Below are 19,953 nucleotides of genomic sequence, written 5' to 3'. Positions count from 1 at the left end.
TGTAGTTGATAACTAAGTTGATAACATACATCTAAACTACTGTTGACCATTCAAAGATTAATGCCCAAAATTTAGTGCTACAGCATTTTTAATAGGGGAAAAAAGGATTGGTGTTCACATATCGACTCCAGAAGTGAGTCGATGCGGGAATAAAGTACCCTTAACTGCCACCACCTTTAGAGTTCTACCACATCAAGTACTGACCTAATTAAATTATCCCCTCTTAATTTGCATCTTTTTGTGAAAATATAATGTGAAATTATACTTAGAAGAACTAACAATAATCTGTATCTGAAGGATGTTTGTGTGCATACATTTATTTCTACCCTAATCTTTTAATTTTGTCCTTATATGTCATTGTGATTGCTGGATTGATTGGTAGACATTTTATCCCCTCAGAATACTTCTACATGTGAGAAATTGTATTTGTGTGTGAGGATCAAATTTTTATATTTGACTATGCTGTCATAGTAAGGACTGCAATTCAGAATATAATTCTCCTCCTGTCTGCAGTTAAATAGTAGGAGGCATTTTTAAATGATTAGATAGCAAGGTTCTCCCAAACAGTGATATTACTTATATTAGTTATAGAATATAAGGTGTGGAATTGGCAGTAAAAATCACATTCTTCTCCTTCTGAACATGACTATTTTATCTTTTATTCCTTTTTGACTAAGAAGGTATAATGGACAACATATCCATTTGCATTTATATTTAATGTAGATTCATAAAAATATTTTTGTTTTCAGGGTTATTTTGAATTAAGGTTTTATGATTACATACCATAAGAGAGGAATTTGTTTTTCAGGTGATTAATTAGAAAATGGGTTACTCTCAGTATACATTATAATTTTGGATTATTATCCAAAGTCAGAAATAACCAGGATAATGAGTTACTAGTGCTGTGGCAGTCTACCTCTAGACATTCTGTTTTTTAAGAAGTCTGTAAATATTTTCCAATAATTATTTCTTACTGTTACCTAACAATGTTTTATCCTTATTAAGTGCAGTTATTTTGTTCAACAGCAGTCAGTGGAAGAGCATCTGCAATGTCAAACACTCCTACCCACAGTATCGCTGCTTCCATTTCCCAACCTCAAACTCCAACTCCAAGTCCCATCATCTCTCCTTCAGCCATGCTTCCAATCTACCCTGCCATTGATATTGATGCACAGGTAAGCTTCAAATGATGGAAGTATATCTTCATTAGACACATTAATCAGTGATTTAAATGATCTTAGAATGCTTTGTCTCTGGGCAGAGACTTGAGCCACTATTCGAAATAAATTAGAATCTACATTTAAAAATATAAAAACATCAAATATGGATTTTTACTAATAATTATGTGATGGTCTAATTTCTAAGGTCATCAAATAATCCTTTTTAAAACACTTTAGTTAACAGAGGATATAAAAAGAAATAACTTAAGAGTTGTGTGTATTTTCTTCTACTCTTAAATTAAAAGATATGCTTTAAAATTCATAATGGATTGCATATAAAAGAAAAGATTGAGGGTGGTGCTGGCAGGGGCAGAGGGTGAGTGGAAGTGGAAGAAGGCATAGAGGGGATAAATGGTGTGTGGGGGGGAGGAATTAAAAAATAAAATAGTAAAAAAAAAAGATTGTTCCATTTATATCACATTTACTCAGAAGCATTTATATCATCTTTGAAAATTGTGATCTTGCTGACTGACTTGTAGTGAGTCTGTGTGTATGTGTGTGTGTGTGTGTGTGTGTGTGTGTGTTAAACACTGTTAAGTAAAAAGCAAAAAAACAAAAACCCAGTTCTTAAAAAAGATAGTTTACTATGAAATCTCAAGGCAAAGTGAGGTTAGGAGGAGAGGATAAGTTGTGTTTTATCCTAAAGAAATGCTAAGAGACCTAGCTTAGAAAACAGTTGAGCAAGGTAAAGGTATATGCCCTACGTTAGGACTGAGAAATGACAGTTCATTTAGTTTTATATTTTGACTAGAGGCCTGGTGCATGAAATTTGTGCCTGGAGGGGGCGGGACCCCTCAGCCCAGCCTGCACCCTCTCCAATCCGGAATCCCTCTCACAATCCGGGACCACTGGCTCCTAACTGCTCACCTGCCTGATCGCCCCTACTGACCCCCCTGCCAACCTGATCACCCCTAACTGCCTCTGCCTGCCAGCCTGGTTGCCACCCCTCACCAGCCTGGTCACCTCTTACTGCCCTACCTTCTGGTCTGGTTACCCTCAAACTGCCCCCCTTGCCAGCCTGGTCACCCCTCACCCTCACTGCCCCCCCGCCCCCCAGCCAGCATGGTGCTCAGTCGTTTCGTCATCCCTCACTACACCCCTGCCGGCCTGGGTGCCCCACGCAGCCTGGTGCTCAATCATTTGGTTGCCCCTCACTACCCTCCTGCCGGCCTGGTCGCCACACACAGCCTGGTGCTCAGTCGTTTGGGTGTCTCTCACTAACCCCCCGCCAGCCTGGTCACCCCACACAGCCTGCTGCTCAGTCGTTTGGTCGTCCCTCACTAACCCCCGGCTCCTAACTGCTCACCTGCCTGATCGCCCCTACTGACCCCCCTGCCAACCTGATCACCCCTAACTGCCTCTGCCTGCCAGCCTGGTTGCCCCCAATTGCCCCCCTTACCAGCATGGTCTCAGTCGTTTGGTCGTCCCTCACTAACCCCCTGTCAGCCTTGTCGCCCCACTCAGCCTGTTCAGTTGCGATGGCCCTTGACTCTTTATATAGATAGAGTGTGTATTGGGGGAGAGGAGGTTACATGATAAAACTTTGTTTTATAAATGATCAGTTCTTTATTTAAACTTGGATTTCAGGACGTATGTGTGTGTGTTATTGGACCATTAAGAACATACACTCTTAACATATTTAAAATATAGCTTGTTGGGGGACAGGGGTGGACTGGAAGAGGTAAATAGGGGGGAAAAGGGTACATGTGTAATACTTGCAACAACAAAGATTTTAAAAAATAAAAAAATAAACTATTGTGATATAAAAAATACATAGCTTGTCATTAAAATGTTTCTCGGTAATACTGTGAAAAAGGAATTTCAGTTCCATTCTTATTTGCTTCCCAAATGTTTGTATCTTTTCCATTGTTTGAACTTTATTTTTTAGCACTTAAAATTGTCAAGGAATGTTTTTAAGGAGTTATCTAATCTTCAGACTATATATACAAGGTATCTACTCTTGTTTTTTTAATATATATATTTTTATTAATTTCAGAGAGGAAGAAAGAGGGAGAGAGAGATGAGAGAGAATCATTGATTGGCTGCCTCCTGCACACCCCACACTAGGGATCGAGCTCCCAACCCAGGCATATGCCCTGACTGGGAATCAAACCATGATCTCCTGGTTCATAGGTTGATGGCTGGAGGGAGGTAGCTGCTCGTAAATACTCATTTCCCTGATGAAGAAACTGAGACTAAGAGATTATTCATTTTGCTTACAATCACTTAATTTAGCTAACTAATGGGGCTAGGGGTCATACTTAGGTCAGTTTGACTTCAAAGACAACTTTCTAACCTAGCATACTATACGGCCTTTAAAAATATGAGACATTTACTTGAACTATAATGGCTCACTTTTAATATTGATAGTGTTGTAGAATTGGATTGAACTTGGTATTGAATTTGTATTATTTTCCTCCAATTTCTTTTACTCTTGAGGTTATGTTTTTTCTTGTTGTTTTTAAAAATACATTTTTATTGATTTTTAGAGAGATAGGAAAGGAGAAGATTAGAGAGTTAGAAACATCGATGAGAGAGAAACATCTATCTGCTGCCTCACCAGGGATCGAGCCTGCAACCCTGGCATGTGCTCTGACCAGAAGTCAAACCTGCACCACACCAGTCGGGCAGAGGCTATTATATTTTAACACAAGTATGTTTTCTAGTTTTTGTGGGTTCAAGAATTAACCCATAAGCAAAAGTAAAAACTTAACATGTTAAACTCCCAGCCTGTTTTGTCTTCCAGACAGAAAGTATATTGTCAGTCACCGGTGACTGACATGGGGCTTAACGTGTTAACTAAAATGTAAAAGAATTTCTTTTAAAAAATGCTTTTCAATAAAACACTGCAGGAAAAGTTCCTCCACATACGATCATGATTTTATTGAATTTGAAATTATTGTAGTGACAGTGAAATTTTACCTGACTATACCACCCAACCATCACTGTATTATAAATTAATCTTTGAGAAGTTATACATAGATACTTTAAAAAATAGTATTAGTTAATTTTAAAAAGTGTAACATATTTAAAATGTCGTAGACATGCTTATATAAAAAGATTTAACTGTGGTTCCTTAAGAATCTGCTCCTTCTTTACCTGGTCTCTACATGGAGGTTTTTCCAGTAGCCTAGAATTAGTCAATACTACTTTTTATGGAGTTTAGCATAATTGCTTAGTTAGACATTAGGAAGTGTCTTCTTTGGGAAACAATATAAAATGAATATTCAGAAATAATTGTTCACCATTTTTTTCTTTAATTTTAATGTTAACTTTGTATTTAATCTACTAGTTTTTATGATACCAAGCAGTTATGTTAAATGATAAAAATAAAGATTCCTTTATACTAAACTAGAGGCCCGGTACACAGATTCATGCACTGGTGGGGTCCCTCGGCTGGCCTGCACCTTCTCACAATCCAGGACCCCTCGGGAGATGTTGGAATGCCGGTTTCGGCCTATCCCCGCAGGCCAGGCTGAGGGACCCCAGCGGTGCACAAATCTGTGCACCAGGCCTCTAGTATGCATATAAGATCTTTGGTTATTAATTTCTTCCTGCCCTCCACCCTCTCCCCTTTCCCTCTGAAATTCATCAGTCTGTTCCATGTTCCCCTGCCTGTGCATTGAGCATCTGCCCTGGTGGTCAGTGTACATCATAGCAACTGGTCAACCAGTCACTTAGGCTTTTATATATATACTAGAGGCCCGGTGCACGAAAATTTGTGCAGTCGGGGGGAAGGGGGGTCCCTCAGCCCGGCCTGTGCCCTCTCGCAGTCTGGGACCCCTCGGGAGATAACGACCTGCTGGCTTAGGCCTGCTCCCAGGTGGCAGAGGGCAGGCCCAATCCCTAGGTGCAGCCCCTGGTCGGGCTCAGAGCAGGGCCGATTGGGGAGTTGGGGCACCGCCCCCTGTCACACACAGAGCAGGGCCGATCAGGGGGTTGGGGCGCCGCACCCTGTCACACACAGAGCCGTAGGGCGATCAGGGGGTTGGGGAGCTCCCCCATATCAGGCACAGAGCAGGGCTGATCAGGGGGTTGGGGCGCCTTCCCCTGTCACGAACAGAGCAGGGTGGATAGGGAGGTTGTGGCCCCCACCCCCTGTCACACAGAGCCGCAGGGGGATCAGGGGGTTTGGGCGCTGCCCCCTGTCATGCTGATCCCAGTGCTGGGAGGCCTCGCGGCTCCACTGATCCCGGTGCTGGGAGGCATATTACCCTTTTACTATATAGGGTAGAGGCCTGGTGCACGGGTGGGTGCCGGCTGGTTTGCCCTGAAGGGTGTCCTGGATCAGAGTGGGGGTCCCCACTGGGGTGCCTGGCCAGCCTGGGTGAGGTGATGATGGCTGTTTGCAGCTGGTCACACACCCTTCAGGGTGGGGGTCCCCACTGGGTTGCCTGGCCAGTCTGGCTGAGGGGCTGAGGGCTGTTTTCAGGCTGGGGGTGACTGTAGCTCCCAACCGCTCCTTTTTTTCTTTTCTTTTTTCTTTTTTATTCTGGGCCAGCTTTAGCTTTGAGGCTTGGCTCCAGCTCTTAGGCCTCCGCTGCTGAAAGTAGGTTTCTGGCCTTTGCTTACAATGTTGCGATCCTGCTGGCTGAAGCCCGGCGGACTAAAGCAGGGTTCTGGGGGTTTGTTTAGCTTCTATATTTGTTACATAGTTGCTTAGAGTTGCAGCTCAGAGGCCTGCAGCGGCATGCGGGGAACGTTGTAATCCTCCCTCACTGAAGCAAGCAAGTCTCATGTTAGCTTCAAGCTGCCTGGCTGCCGGCCGCCATCTTGGCTGGCAATTAATTTGCATATCTCGCTGATTAGCCAATGGGAACGGTAGCGGTCATATGCCAGTTACCATGTTTCGCTTTTATTAGATAGGATATATAGATTCGTCTGAAATTTTTTTTCTAGATTCTAAAATGAAAATTCATTGAGATTTTACTTACTGGATATTTTGGTTTATGTGTGCAAGTACTGTGCCATAACAGGCAAGTGATATGATAAACTTTCTTCCTGTTTTGAAAGATGAAACATTCTCTAATAATTTAAGCCTTTATTTGTTTATTCAATAAGTCTTGACATGTATATTTTTCACTTTATAACTTTTAATTTAATCTAGTCTTCATAACAATCCCATGAAGTAGCTACCGCTATTAACATTTTACATATGAGAAAAGTGAGACTTAAGAGATAATAACTACCTTGCCCAACAGCTAATTTATGGTAGAGCCGGTTTTCAAGCAATCCCTGCATTCAGGCTCTAGAATCTGTGCTTTTAAAGTACTGCCTATGCTATCTGTTTTAACCTGGTAAATTAGATTAGAGAAAATGAGCCACCACCTACATGGCAAAAGATCACGTGTCATTCATCTTTGCGTCTTTTCTGCATATTCCCTTGGCCATATTGCATATTTATATGAAATCTTAATTTAAGGAAGAACAAAAGAAATGTGAATTTTTTTGAAAGCCTCAGCATATTTCTCCTTTTTATAATAATGTTTCTTAAAATGGTCAGGCCTTAAACTCCTTTAATTAATTAAGATGCTCAGGAACTAATATTTTTAACAAGAATTAGCAGAAATTATGTTGAATTCCCAGACATTGCTGAATGCTTTAGGTAGGAGTTTACATTTTTTATAAGGTTCCTCAAATCTTATATAACTGGAAATAACCTTAGGTGTGCAAGTGTTTACAACAGGCTTTTCAACTCTCGTGTAATGGTTTTATTGAATCGGGTCTGAATATTTTCAAAACAAGATTAATACCACATTAAAATTTATTTAGGAAACATTCATAAATGATAATTTGGAGGAATTACTTGGGCTGTTTTACTGTAAGTTTTGACAGCATCTTTATCAATTTGGGATGGGATAGGTCTCTATTTGGGGGAGGGAGGGTGGAAACCTCATTTCAAAAATTATTTCATTCTTGCCCTGGCTGGTGTGGCTCAGTTGGTTGGGTGTCCTCCCATGCACCAGGAGGTTACCTGTTCTATTCCCAGTCAAGGGCACATGCTGGGGTTGCAGATTCTGTCCCTGGTAGAAGGCATACAGGAGGCAGCCAGTGGATGGTGTGCTCTCGCATCAATGTTTATCTCTCTCCCTGCCCCTCTCTCTAGACTATTCTTTAAAAAAATTATTTTGCTCTGGCTGGTTTTTCTCAGTTGTTAGAGCATCAGTCTGCAGGTTTGATTTTTGGTCATGGGTACATACCTAGGTTACAGGCTTGATCCCTGGCCCTGGGGCTGGTGCGCATGTGAGAGGTAACCAATTGATGCCTCTCTGTCTCTGTCTGTTCCCTCCCTCCTTTCCCTCCCCACTGCCTCCGTTCCACTCTCTAAACATCAATGGGAAAAATATATCCTAAAGTGAGGATTAACAAAAATAAACTTCTTTCATTCTTACCTTTAAAAGATTGCCACAAAATGTTATACAATGAAGTTACCCACTCTTAAATTCCCCAAGGAATTTGACCAACTCTCTTTTCTCAGGTTTAAATATATTGTTTCTTCAATTCTCATAATGCATTCTTCAATATTTCTCTCATAGTTTGAGCCACTACGTTTGTCCTATATAGTAATCAATAAGTTCCTAGTGATCAGGGTCAACCCTAGAGTATTTAGCAGAGTACTTTGATATAATCAATATTTCTCTCATAGTTTGAGCCACTACGTTTGTCCTATATAGTAATCAATAAGTTCCTAGTGATCAGGGTCAACCCTAGAGTATTTAGCAGAGTACTTTGATATAATCAATATTTCTCTCATAGTTTGAGCCACTACGTTTGTCCTATATAGTAATCAATAAGTTCCTAGTGATCAGGGTCAACCCTAGAGTATTTAGCAGAGTACTTTGATATAAAAGGTACTTAATAAATATCAGTCAAAATGATGTTTTATAATGTGATTTTAAAAAAGAGTATTTTATTAATCCCCTAAAATTTTCATACTTATCTTTTTCAAATTTTGTCTCTTCATTCTCTATTTTTAAGATTGATACCAATTTCCTAAATTACTCTTTAATCTTTAACCCCAATAAGATGTTTAGAAACCTTATAAACTTTATAAAATTGAGTCTTCTACTCATTGAGAGCACCTAAGACAGATAGGCTTATGTTACATTGACCTTAGTTGTGCCTTAGCTGTGATGTAATAGAAAAGCAGGATTTTGTGTGACCATCGGAAGGTTGTTACTCTGAGCCTTTGTCTCCTTTTCTCTAAAATCAGTAATTTCTTCTTATAAACCTGAAATGAAGATCAAAGACTTCACAATCAGAGCTGTCACTCATTTAAGTATTCATGTCCTTCTCCGTTGTTGTAGTTGGTGCATCTCTCCCTTGTGGCCATCCCTGATCTCTGCAGTCAGTAGCTCTGCTCTCTGCCAGCCTCTTCTGCAGAGCAGCTTTTGCGGTCTCCCTCTTCATCACTGACTAGTAGGCTTTTCTTATTTCTTGAATCTTTATCAGTTTTGTCTTTTTATCTCTTGTTATTCTTTTTTTTTTGTAATGGAATTTGTTTTTTAGAACTATTGACCTTCTGGGAGAATATGCCTTTCCTTTTAATACTTATTACATAAATATAATAAATAGTATATAAATACACAAATACATTAAATATAGTGTGTTCATATATACAGGGTGGGGCAAAAGTAGGTACAGTTGTTTGTATGGAAAAAAGTAGGTTTACAGTTGTGAGTATGCGGAATGCAGAGTTTATATTAACATTTACTAATCTATTATTTTTCATATGATCAACTGGAAACCTACTTTTGCCCCACCCTCTTTAATCCTTTATTTCATTAGTAATAGTCTTCGAATGTGTAACCCTATTGCCGTTCATTTAACTTAATTATTATTTTTTCCTAACAAGGCAACAATTATAGATGGAAGGTACAGACATAAATAAAACATGTTTATTACCTTCTAGGAATCAGTAGTCTTCTGAGGTTGATAGACACATAACTAATGTTAGTATAAGGAAGATTGGCATTAAGTGCTATAATAGAGGTACATATGTAAGATGGCTTAGAACAGCTCTGTGTAATAGAAAAATACACAGAGACATATATGTAATTTAAAGACATATATGTAATTTAAAGACATGGAAGACATATATGTAATTTAAAGTTTTCTAATAGCCACATTTAAAAAAGCAAACAAATAGGTGGGGTGAATTTTAAGAATGTATTTTAACTTAATATATCCATAACACTATTGTTTAAATATGTAATTAATATAGCAAATTGTTATTTTACATTTTTATTTCATACTAAAGTCTTCAAAATTTGGTGTGTGTTACACTTACAGCTTAAAGTGATCAAATAAATCAGTCCCAAACTAATCGGATGTTTTGTCACCTTGTTTAAAAAACATCTCAACTTGGACTTCATTGGAAATACTTGATTTGTACTTCAGTTTGATTAAGTAGATTGCAATAGATTTGATTAAGTTGAAAAAGTAGATTCATTTACTCACATTGTTCCAGGCATATACTAAAAAGTTTTCTAATAACCACATCAAGTATCAGTTTTAAAATTTATATTAAATTAGATAAAATTTAAAACTTAGTTCCTTAGTCACACTGTACATGTTGCTAGTAATTACCTTTTTTTATATCACACAAATTAGAGTACTAAAAATATGAGGACTTTGTTCACTAAATAAGCATTTTAAGTATGATAGAGATAACAACTGGCTAATCTATTCTTGGTTACTATCATTAGCAGAAGTAAGAGATAAATTGTGTATAAATAGTGTCGTGTCTCAATTATTATAGTTTTTCTTTCCAAATCCTCTATTTTGTATATATTTCTTGTTCCTCTAGGTATTTGGGGGCTTTGTTCTCTAATGCAATAAAGTTCTGTGGGGAAAAAATATTTTCAGTACAAGGCTTGATTTTCAACTTTTTTAACTGGGTCCAGAACAGTTAATATAGCCTCACTGCTAAGGATTTTTACTTAATATTCTTTGTGTTTTGAAATCTTTCTACTCTGGCTGGTCGGAACCAAACTATTCCAGGCCCTGTGTAATCTCTGGGTGTTGTTCAGCCTGATGATACCTTTTGGGGGTCTTTCCCTGACCTCATGCAAATGTGCTGATCAAAACTCAGCTGAAGACTCCAGGGAAAACCCTCTACAGATCTCTGTAGTTTTCATTCTCTGTAGCAATTTCTCTCCAGTACTCTGCCCCAAGAGGTTCTAGTCACCGTAACTTCTACAAACTCTGTCTTCTCAGTTCAGGGAGGTTGCCAGGCTGTGTTTGAATACCCTCTTTTTGCACTGCAGCCTGGAAACTAGGCAGCAAGTTGAGTAAATCATTCCTGTCCTCAGGGATTACTGTCACATAACTGCCATTAATGGCTGAAATTGAAAGTGAGTCCACAGTATTTCTTTTAATCGTGTAGCTGAAAACAGCATATGGTTGAAAATCATGCTGCTTTTCTTCATGTTTGCTTCAAGAATTGCCCATGAAGTTCAAATATTTGTAACCTTTAAAAAAAGTCACAGGTTGATCACTAATGGAAAAAGGGCAACTTACTATCAAATGTTTGCTAGAGTAGAGGATACATATCTACTTGTGTGTATTTGGTACATGTATATATTATGGAATTGATGTTAACATTTTAAAATTATATAATAAGCTAATCATAAAATGAATTTTTTACAGACTGAAAGTAATCATGATACAGCACTAACACTTGCCTGTGCTGGTGGTCATGAGGAACTGGTACAAACATTGCTAGAGAGAGGAGCTAGTATTGAGCACCGAGACAAGAAAGGTATGGCCAACTTTTGTTAATATTTTTTTCTTCTGGAATATTTGTGTTCTGTAAAGAAATGCTACTACTTCTAGGTCTATTTTGATGGAAAATAGTATTGTTCCTTTGCTTAGCATGTAGTGAGATCATTATTTTTCTCCAGGTTTTACTCCACTCATCTTGGCTGCTACAGCTGGTCATGTTGGTGTTGTGGAAATATTACTGGACAATGGTGCAGACATTGAAGCTCAGTCAGAAAGAACCAAGGACACACCACTATCTTTGGCTTGTTCTGGGGGAAGACAGGAGGTAACAATTTCTCCAGTGTAATTTTTTCTCTCCATCCATTTAGTAAATTTATGCCTTAACTTATATGATTGTATGGTGACAATCAATTGACATTTAGATTTATTACAACCCTGGAGCATGCCTTCTCTGAGTGTCTCCACTATTCCTAACTCTGATCTTGAACTAATGGGAAGAGGTTTATACTATCTTGTATCTTCACATATTTAAGTCTGTATTTGCCAGTCTGTTTATTAACATTTATTTGTTATTTTCCAGTTAGTATTTTAGGATATACTAGTAGTTTAATATTTAATAATAAGAGCAAGGGTAGGAGTTATGATCTTAAACAATCCTTAACTTCTGTATCTTATTTGTAAAAGGAAGATGAAAATACTAGTACCTGTTATCAGACTTGTTTAGTACAGTAAGTGACATAATGGACAAAAGATTTATAAATGGCCAGTAAGCATTTAAATGCTAAATAATTTGGCTGTCAGAGAATACAAATTAAGATACCACCACACAGCCACTAGAATGGCTAAAATCATAAAGACGGACAATACCAAATGTTGCCAAGGGTGTGGAGCAACCAGAAGTCACTCATTATCAATACAACCACTTTAAGCAGCTTTATTCAAAATTCTCAAAAACTAGAAATGGCAAAGTTGTTCATCACTGGGATAGTAGGTAGCTTATTATATATTACTAGAAGCCCGTTGCATGAAGATTTGTGCAATAAGCCTTCCTTCCCCTGGCTGCTGGCACCAGTTTTCCTCCAGCACCCGGGACCCCCAGGCCTTTGGTCTGGCCACAGCAGAGAAGCCAAGCCTCTTCAGTCTTCAGTCTTCACTCCAGCCGGAGCCTTCAGTTTTTGCTCTGTGCCTGCATATACAAATTAAATGCCATTGTTGTTGGGTTAATTTGTATAGTCGCTCTGATTGGCTGGTGGGTGTAGCGGAGTGACACCAATTCGCATGTTTCTCTTTTATTAGTGTAGATTTAATGGAATGCTACACGGTATACACAAATGATCCTCAAACACTGATTTCATGTATATGACGATCTAAAATAGATTAATCTGTGGGTGGGGTTGCCTGGGAAAGGGCATGAGTAAATAACAGGAATTTAAATTACGTTTTGTTTATGAATGTCAGTATTCAGTGAACGTAAATTAAGTTTTGAGCATTTATTGTTTCACCTGAAAAAATTTTACATAAAATTTCACCCAAAAAACCTGGAAACAAGTACATTAAATTCTAGATAATGATACACTTGCTGATGTATGTAAGGAAAATGGCAAATGTCTGTAATTTACTTCGTGATGAAATGCAAAAAATTATGAATATGAAAAAGTAAGTATAGTAGAATATTATTTGTAGAGTCTAGGTGGTGAGTATATGTATATTTTTTAACTTTTCTGTATGTTTGAAAATTTTTCTAATGTTAGGGAAAAATGTGTTAGCTTTATTCCAAGTTTTTTTTTAACATTAAGTTATTGATAGTAAGTTAAAAAAAATATTTTAAAGGCATTCACATGCTTAAATGAAAAAATTGTGTTCTATTTTACCACTGTTTGGTAAATAACACAGAAATACTATTTCCAAAATAGTATTGTACAACAACACATGAGATCCAGATTTCATGAATACACTGCCGTTTCAACAGATTCCAAAGTTTGTTTTTTTCTTGAAAAGCTGTCTCTTTTTGGCTTCTAAGATTTCTTGCTATCATTTGAGACTGTGTTTGTGCAAAAAATGGAAGAAGGATTTTTTCCTTCTTTTGTTATACAATAGACCAGAACAAAAAAGAAATAAAAATGCCCAAGTTCAGAATCCATTCCCAGTGGGGGGCATACAGGAGGCAGCCAATCAGTTATTCTCTCTCATCATCAATGTTTGTATCCCTCTCTTCCTCTCTTTTTCTCTCTCTGAAATTTAAAAAAAAAGTTAAAATATGTACCTTGCAAATTGTCTCAATGTAAGAAAAAAAATCCATTTCTTCCTTCCTTTCCCCTTTTTTTTCCCCCTCCAGGTGGTGGAGCTATTGTTAGCTCGAGGAGCAAATAAAGAACACAGGAATGTTTCTGATTACACACCTCTAAGCCTGGCTGCTTCTGGCGGCTATGTGAACATTATCAAAATATTACTAAATGCAGGAGCCGAAATTAATTCTAGGCAAGTTTTATTCTCTATCTATAAGACCCTTAAAAGTGTTATGTTAAAATGGTATTTGTAGAACAATTGTATTATATTAAAAAGGAAATGCCTTCATTACAAGTTTAGAATGTAAATTGCTAGAGATTTTTAAGATTAATTTTATTTACATATTTAAAACTGTTGACATAGAACTTGAAAAACTATCAATTACTGTATTTCTTATGGTACTAAAAGTAAACACATCTTATGAGTTTTTATTAAGCAAGTATGTGCTTTAAAATGGAAAGTCCATCTTAATAGTCTAATGACTTAATAATTATTTTTCAGCCCAAGTTATTATGTTGAATGAGATACAGAAAGTATTCTAGATCTGGGTGATAAAATATTTCTAATGGAGTCTTGGTATTATCTCAAAGAAGTATTAGACTAGGGCTAAGAAAAATGATTATAATATTTTAAGTAACCCTGCAAAATAAAGATTCTTAAATATATCCTGAAGCAGAATTATATATTGCCATCCAGTTTTTCTGGGACATTTAAAATATGTATTTTCTGTTTTGTTCTCCTCTTACCTCTACTCCCAGAACTGGTAGCAAATTGGGCATTTCTCCTCTGATGTTAGCAGCTATGAATGGGCACACAGCTGCAGTTAAACTCCTATTAGACATGGGCTCTGACATAAATGCTCAGATAGAAACCAATCGGAACACTGCCCTCACCTTAGCCTGCTTCCAAGGAAGAACTGAAGTGGTTAGTCTTCTGCTTGATAGAAAAGCAAATGTGGAACACAGAGCTAAGGTAAGAAAACGTTCAAAATTTATACATGGATTTATTGGTTTGATATTTAAGGTGTCTAGTAGCAATATGCTAAATACAGTGTTAGTATTTGCTAGTAACATTTATCACTCTGTAGAACTCATTCAAACATTAACTCTTGAAAATACCTGAAAAATAAATTTTAGAGGTAATAATGACATTAGAATTACCAGCAGAAAATATGTACCATTATGAAAGAGAAGATGGGGAACATTTATTAATTGCCAGTTATATGCCAAACGCTTACTTGCATCTTACAGATATATACATACACATATATATGTATATATTTTTTTTCAACAAATTGTCATTAGGTAAATTATCTTCTTTTAATAGATGACATTGTAACTGAGAGAGACTAGCAGTGTTAGTGTTGAACTATATTGCTCCCAGATTTTTATTCTTTGACATTTTAGCTCTTTCCTTTATCTTATGTGTTGTTTTTTATTTTTCACTAAACTTAGACTGGACTCACACCACTAATGGAAGCTGCCTCTGGTGGATATGCAGAGGTGGGCCGAGTTCTTTTGGATAAAGGTGCTGATGTTAATGCCCCTCCAGTGCCCTCTTCGAGAGATACAGCTTTAACCATAGCAGCAGATAAAGGGCATTATAAATTCTGTGAGCTTCTCATTGGCAGGTATGATGTTACCATACCCTTCATATGTGACCCTGGTGTTACTAGTGATTACTGTTCTCTCTGGGCAAATTGTACTATTAAGAAATCAAATATGACTACTTCTATAAACTACTTGTTTTATTTTTTAAACCTACCTCTGTTATTGTCCACCCATTCAGAGCTATGCTGTGTTGATTTATTTCAATGCAACCTAGAAATACTTATCTTCCTTTCTTGTGTGTGTACACTTTAAAAGTACTATAATAAACTATCTGTTTATCCAGCTGTTGTCATCTACATTTACATCTCCCACAGTGTGAATTTTAAAAAAGTACCACTTCAAGTTCTGAAAGTCTGGCAATAATCTAAGTCTTCATTGTTGATTTTCTTGTTCTTTATAGTAACTTGGGCTTTTAAATGACAGTTAAGGTACTGTTCCAAGTTATCAGAAAAGATCCAGGATAGTTTCTACTGTTAGTCACTTAGAAGTTGCCTGCCAGTTTTCCAAAATGCTTGCCTGCTTAATTCAATCTCCTAAAAACCTTTGCATGGTGTTTTAAGCAGTCGTATTTAGTAGTACTAGTTCTAGCTACTAACAACTACTATTACTCACTGTGAATTTTATCTATTATGCCCACTGAGTTCTAAACCTGCATGTTATTCTGAAGCTAAATACAAATACATGAATACAAATAATCTGAAACTGATGCAGTTGCATCATAGATACTATTTGTGTTTCCAGGATACTGTTTATTTAATATATTGATTATGATATTAACAGGATATACTTTTATTTTTCACTAAATAAAATTTCACATTTTCTTGGGGTTTGAAACTCATAATTATACCGAGTCATTATCTATATATATAAAAGCCTAATATGCAAAGTGTCCCCTCAGGAGTTTACCAACTGGGAGTTTGATCGCTTGCTATGATGGCACTGACCACCAGGGGACAGCGCAGGACAAAAGAAGGCCCTGGCAGCCAGTGATGGGAGGCCCCAGCTAGCAGCCGCTAGGGACCCTACCCGTGCTCGAATTTTGTGCACTGAGCCTCTAGTCTTTAAAATAAAAAGCAATTATTGCTGTACCATTGTTTTTAAATTTAACAACTGGAAATTCTTTGTAATGTTATTTTGAGAGAAAAATTAATTTTAGTCCTTGAATATTAAAGTTTTTAGTTTTACAAAATATTTTCACAAATTAATAGTTGATTGTTATTGTTAGCTGTGTCATTCCATTTCATTTTAAACAATGATATCCGTGTCATTTATTTAGGGGAGCTCACATTGATGTGCGTAACAAGAAGGGGAACACTCCATTGTGGCTAGCAGCAAATGGTGGACACCTCGATGTTGTTCAGTTATTGGTGCAAGCAAGTGCAGATGTGGATGCAGCAGATAACCGCAAGATAACTCCTCTAATGGCAGCATTTAGAAAGGTAGAAGTCTTTTATCCTTTTTCACATGAATGTTTTTCATTTAGGCTAGAAGTGCACAGTTTAGTGATTACCAGACTCTCATTTTTAGGATTTAACAGCAGTGATGAAAGCCATCTATACTAATAAAAAGGGTAATATGCTAATTAGACCAGACACCCTTCCAGACAAAGCCATGGTGACAGGGCCAAGGCAGAGGTGGTTAGGGTGATCAGGCCGGCAGGAGAAGGCAGTTAGGGCGATCAGGCCGGCAGGGGCGAGCAGTTATGGGGATTGGACTGGTAGGCAGACAAGCGGTTAGGAGCCAGTGGTGCCAGATTGAGAGAGGGATGTCCGACTGCCAATTTAGGACTCAGACATCCCCTGAAGGGTCCCAGATTGGAGAGGGTTCAGGCCGGGCTGAGGGACAACCCCTCTACCACCACCACCCGTGCACGAATTTCGTGCACCGGGCCTCTAGTAAAATTATAAGCAAACTAGAGGCCCAGTGCATGAAAATTCATGCACTGGAGGTGGCGTCCATCAGCCTGGCCTGCCTCTTCTCGCAGTCCGGGAGCCCTCAGGGGCGGGAGGCAACCCGGCGATCAGGGGAAGGCGATGCCCCATCACACCTTTGCTGCTGCCTCAGCCGGCGCTGGTTACCTGAGCCTCAGGCGGCTGTAGGTGGCTGGGGGGTTGAGGGGATTGGGGGCTCTGGAGGCAGGCACATGGCAAGGCCGGGCCCACCTCAGGCCTGGCCTTTCCACACGCCTGCCACCCTGGTGGGGCTGAGGGGACTGGGCGCCGCCATCTTTGAGGGCAGGGCAGTCAGTCAGCATATTCCCTCCTTATTGGCTGTGGGCGCCACCATCTTTGAGGGCAGGGCACTCAGTCAGCATATTCCCTCCTGATTGGCTGTGGGCACCGCCATCCTTGAGGGCAGGTCAGTCAGCACATTCCCTCCTTATTGGCTGTGGGCGCCACCCTCTTTGAGGGCAGGGCAGTCAGTCAGCATATTCCCTCCTGATTGGCTGTGGGCACCACCAACTTTCAGGGCAGGTCAATCAGTTAGCATATTTTCTCCTTATTGGCTGTGGGCGCCACCCTCTTTGAGGGCAGGGCAGTCAGTCAGCATATTCCCTCCTGATTGGCTGTGGGCACCACCAACTTTCAGGGCAGGTCAATCAGTTAGCATATTTTCTCCTTATTGGCTGTGGGCGCCGCCATCTTTGAGGGCATGTCCGTCAGTTAGCACATTCCCTCCTTATTTGCTGTGGGCGCCACCATCTTTGAGGGCGGGGCTGTCAGTTATCATATTCCCTACTTATTGGCTGTGGGCACCACCAACTTTCAGGGCAGGTCAATCAGTTAGCATATTTTCTCCTTATTGGCTGTGGGCACCGCCATCCTTGAGGGCAGGTCAGACAGTCAGTATATTCCTTCCTTATTGGCTGTGGGCGCTGCCCTCTTTGAGGGTGGGGTAGTCAGTCAGCATATTCCCTCCTATTGGCTGTGGGCGCCACCAACTTTGAGGGCGGGGCAGTCAGTCAGCATATGCCCTCCTTATTGGCTGTGGGCGCCACCATCTTTGAGGGCGGGGTGGTCAGTTATCATATTCCCTACTTATTGGTTGCGGGCGCCGCCATCTTTGAGGTCGGGGCAGTCAGTTATAATATTCTCTCCTTGACTGTGGGCGCCGCCATCTTTGAGGGCAGGGCAGTCAGTCAGCATATTCCCTCCTTATTGGCTGTGGGCGCCGCCATCTTTGAGGGCAGGGCAGTTAGTCAGCATATTCCCTCTTTATTAGGTAGGCTAATCACTCTGGTGGCAACATTGAAAGGTGGATATAACCCGTATAGGACATAAAAGCTACATTTTAAAGCTGTTTGGTTCAGGGTATAGGACATTGGCCCGTGGACGTAAGGGTTCTGGGTTCAGTTCCCGTCAAGGGCATGTACCTCAGTTACAGGCTTAGTTCCTCGCCCTGGTGAGGGTTTGTGCAGGAGGCACCCATGGATGTGTCTCAGTCACATCAATGTTTTTCTCTCTTCTGTGTAGCTCTCTCTGTGTCTCTCCCCCTCCCTCTAAAAAAATCAATGGAGGAATGTGCTCTGGTGAGGATTAACAAGAAAAATCATTTAAGTATTAAAAGTTGTTCTAAGTATTTTCCAAATCTAGGTATAATATTAATCTTGCACAAAATGTAAATCCAATTAAGAGTAACAAATTACTTGTTTATGAATATTTTCTTTCATTAGCACAACATATAAAAATTTACCTTAAATTGATTTTATATTTATTATTGACTTTCATTACTAAGAAAATGGAATTAAGCCCTGACTGGTCTTGCTCAGTGGGTAGAACATTGGCCGGCACACTGAAGAGTGGTGGGTTTGATTCCTAGTCAAGGGCATGTACCTGGGTGGCAGGTTCAATTCCCAGCCCGGAAATATCTATCTATCTATCTCTCTCTCATCTCTCATCTCATTTCTCTCCCCTCTCTCTCTCTCATATCACTCTCTTTTACTCTGTCTAAAATTCAATGGGAAAAATACCCTTGGGTGAAGATACTGAAAAAAGGAAATGAAGGGAGGGAGGGAGGAGGAGAGGAAGGAAGGAGAAGGGAAAGGAAGAAAAGGAAAGAAAAGAAAGAGAAAAAAAGTAATTAAATGAAAACCCAGCTGCTAGTATTAAAACTACTGAAAGTCAAATATACTAATTCAGAATTAGGAATACATTTTGTGAAAGCAAGAGAAACGCTTTTCCTTTTTCTACAGTGCATAGTATAGAGCTGTGTATAAGTAATTTAATGATTTGGTTGATTTCTTAAATGCAGTTTCAGTTTGTTGCTGGGAAAATGAGATTAATATTTCAGGCATTATAATTTTGAGTTTTGTCATTATGAGACATGTAGGTAAAATCCCTTGTAGATTCCAAAATATTTTGTTGTATTAAAAACTTTTACTACATAAACTGCAAGAAATCATCTTTTTTGTTTTCATTACTCTTTCTGACTTTGGTTCTTTAGACGAGGGGTCGCCAACTGGTGGCGATTTGGTTGATTCAGAGGTCTGAAAGCTTGACGACCGCTGCTTTAGACCACATCGTCCCTGGATATTCTAGACCAGTGATGGCGAACCTATGACACGCGTGTCAGAGGTGACACGCAAACTCATTTTTTTGGTTGATTTTTCTTTGTTAAATGGCATTTAAATATATAAAATAAATATCAAAAATATAAGTCTTTGTTTTACTATGGTTGCAATATCAAAAAATTTCTATATGTGACACGGCACCAGAGTTAAGTTAGGGTTTTTCAAAATGCTGACACACCGAGCTCAAAAGGTTCACCATCACTGTCCTAGACTATCTAGCCACTCACTATTTCTTTTTCGTTAGCTGTCAAACTTACTCTTTCTCACTGGCTACCTGCCTCTTCTCCAAGCAAGTTATCATATCATTATCAAATTAATCTTTCTAACCACTCCATTTTGTTAACATCAGTCTCAAGAACCTTTTTCTGTCTCCCCAGTTTCTGTAATACTCTGAAATCCACTTTTAGTTTGTTATTCAAAGCCACCACACTCTACTGCTCTCAGAATTCATCTCCCTTTATGAGTCCGTAATGTGGAAAGTCTTCTTGCTTGGTCTTTTCTTGAGCCCTCTCTCTCACATCACCTTTGTTCTCATCTCAGG

At 39.0% G+C, this 19,953-nt stretch overlaps 1 protein-coding gene across 6 annotated transcripts in view; it reads left to right on the top strand.

The window, feature by feature from the left end:
* ANKRD17 (ankyrin repeat domain 17) overlaps nt 1-19,953 on the top strand; it is a 170,723-nt gene that overhangs the window by 100,359 nt on the left and 50,411 nt on the right. For 5 of the 6 annotated variants that reach the window (XM_015567934.1, XM_015567936.1, XM_015567937.1 and 2 more), the window contains 7 exons: nt 1,027-1,175; nt 10,872-10,983; nt 11,126-11,271; nt 13,282-13,424; nt 13,991-14,204; nt 14,687-14,862; nt 16,119-16,281. In XM_015567934.1, the coding sequence (XP_015423420.1) occupies nt 1,027-1,175; nt 10,872-10,983; nt 11,126-11,271; nt 13,282-13,424; nt 13,991-14,204; nt 14,687-14,862; nt 16,119-16,281 (1,103 nt within the window). The remainder of the gene's footprint in view (nt 1-1,026; nt 1,176-10,871; nt 10,984-11,125; nt 11,272-13,281; nt 13,425-13,990; nt 14,205-14,686; nt 14,863-16,118; nt 16,282-19,953) is intronic. The other variant, XM_015567935.1, reaches the window with a different exon arrangement.

The sequence above is a fragment of the Myotis davidii genome, unplaced genomic scaffold (assembly GCF_000327345.1).
Source record: "Myotis davidii unplaced genomic scaffold, ASM32734v1 scaffold284, whole genome shotgun sequence".
In the NCBI taxonomy this organism is placed as follows: Eukaryota; Metazoa; Chordata; class Mammalia; order Chiroptera; family Vespertilionidae; genus Myotis; species Myotis davidii.
This window is presented reverse-complemented; position numbering and strand designations above follow the sequence as displayed.